Here is a 1,553-nt window from a genome sequence, read left to right on the forward strand (position 1 = left end):
AGTGAATGTTGAACTTTGCTCAAGATGAGTGCTCCGAACTGTGCTCAAGGTTCCTTTTTCTTAGGGAAGGGAGAGCCTTCCGTTCTTTAATGAGAGAGTGCAATGGACACAAACAAAGCGAATGGACATTGTGAGTGAAAGTGCATGAGTTTGAGAGATAGAGAGAGAGAAGAGAATACGACACCGGAATGTTGTCAAACCCTCCTCCGAAGGCACCACTCTCTATGGCGAGAGCGGTCTACTTATGATTGCACAAATCATAAGTAGGTGTAGGTGGTGTAGGTCGATCAACAAGCACATTCACAAAGACTGGAAGCAATCAAGGTAGTTCTACAAACTAAAATGCAGGTACAAGAAGAAACCTTCATACTTCATTACTCCAAGCAAAGTTTCATAATTTCAATCTTCTCTATTAGAGTTATTTACACGTAATGAGGAATTACATCAATGCAACAATAGAAGGATGCACACATCATGCTTTGCCTTTCTGGCCTGTACGAGACCGCAAATACATGTCTACTAGTCTTCTGTATGGAGTGTATTTTGATGTTCATTTGTGGCTTTGAGTACTTCTGCGTGAATTGTCTCAACAAAATCTGTGTTCCTTATACATGATAATTCAACCCCCGAGTTTTATAGTCTGTCTTGGTTGCAGCCCGTTACTTGGGACTGGGTTTGCTGATTTGATGGTCCTGTTGAGGCTTAATAATGAAAAACTATGCTCTTTTGCAGGGGTTTTTATCGAGTTCTTTTCCCATCGAGAACCGTGCGATTCTGCCAACATTGCAGCACTTGAAGTCGCACTTGGATCGTATGAAGAATGCAGCCTTTGTGAAGCGAATCTCAGATTTTCATTTGCTCTTGCTTCTTGCAAAGTATCTTGACGTGCCACAACTTGCGGAAGTGGTGAGAAACCAAGGAGCTGTGCCAGAGGGATATCAGATTAACATTGATTCTTTTGCTAATAGTTCCTAGATTCTCTTCGAAAGTTAATACACAGGCTTACAGTTGACGCCTATGTAATCCACTTTTGGTGCCTCTTCATGCTTTGTTATGATGTCAATCTTCGTCTTAAGTTTCTGCTGGCTTTTTTTCATGTAAGCATCTTATGAACAATATAAGCAGGGGTATCTTTATTGTTGATGAAGGGAAATACGTTCAGATTTGAGCACCTCTCTCCATTCAAAGGAGATAACTATAGCATATACATTTTATCTGTGTGCATTCATAGATCTGGGTATAAAACACACATGCACCCAATTTGTTGCACTATGCTCATGGTATAGAAAGCCAAGGTGTCCAAGTCCATTGCATTTTTCGTTCTCTGCTTTGTGGGCAAATTCAACCTTTTTTGTCATATTTATTTTGAGTTGCTCACATTCAGCATTACATGGATTTTTGGTTTTTCCCATTGACTAACTATGTTAATGAAAGCTTGGTATATGGAGCTGAGTAGGTCTCTACAATGTTTGGAAAAAATCCATCTAACATGCAAAAGTCTAGGGTGGCTAGCGTGCATGCAATGCTTTCCCTTAGTGTTTTCTTTTCCTTTG

General features: G+C 40.2%; 1 protein-coding gene across 1 annotated transcript; it reads left to right on the top strand.

Annotated features, from left to right (window-relative positions):
• The first annotated feature begins 431 nt into the window (after positions 1–431).
• LOC147450408 (NPL4-like protein B) lies at positions 432–1,192 on the top strand. Its single transcript, XM_086520712.1, has 2 exons — positions 432–494; positions 733–1,192. The coding sequence occupies exons 1-2, from the start codon at positions 432–434 to the stop codon at positions 973–975; spliced, it is 306 nt and encodes a 101-aa protein (XP_086376838.1). The 3' UTR covers positions 976–1,192.
• Positions 1,193–1,553: the final 361 nt, after the last annotated feature.

The sequence above is a fragment of the Adiantum capillus-veneris genome, chromosome 9 (genome assembly GCF_014529385.1).
Source record: "Adiantum capillus-veneris isolate H3 chromosome 9, ASM1452938v2, whole genome shotgun sequence".
Lineage (NCBI taxonomy): Eukaryota > Viridiplantae > Streptophyta > Polypodiopsida > Polypodiales > Pteridaceae > Adiantum > Adiantum capillus-veneris.

Excerpts from the sequence above, each read along its gene's own strand:
- LOC147450408 (XM_086520712.1), top strand. The coding sequence starts at position 432 with ATGAGGAATTACATCAATGCAACAATAGAAGGATGCACACATCATGCT. Across the intron at positions 495-732 it reads ATGCTTTGCCTTTCTGGCCT|GGGTTTTTATCGAGTTCTTT; the intron begins GTACGAGACCGC and ends GCTCTTTTGCAG.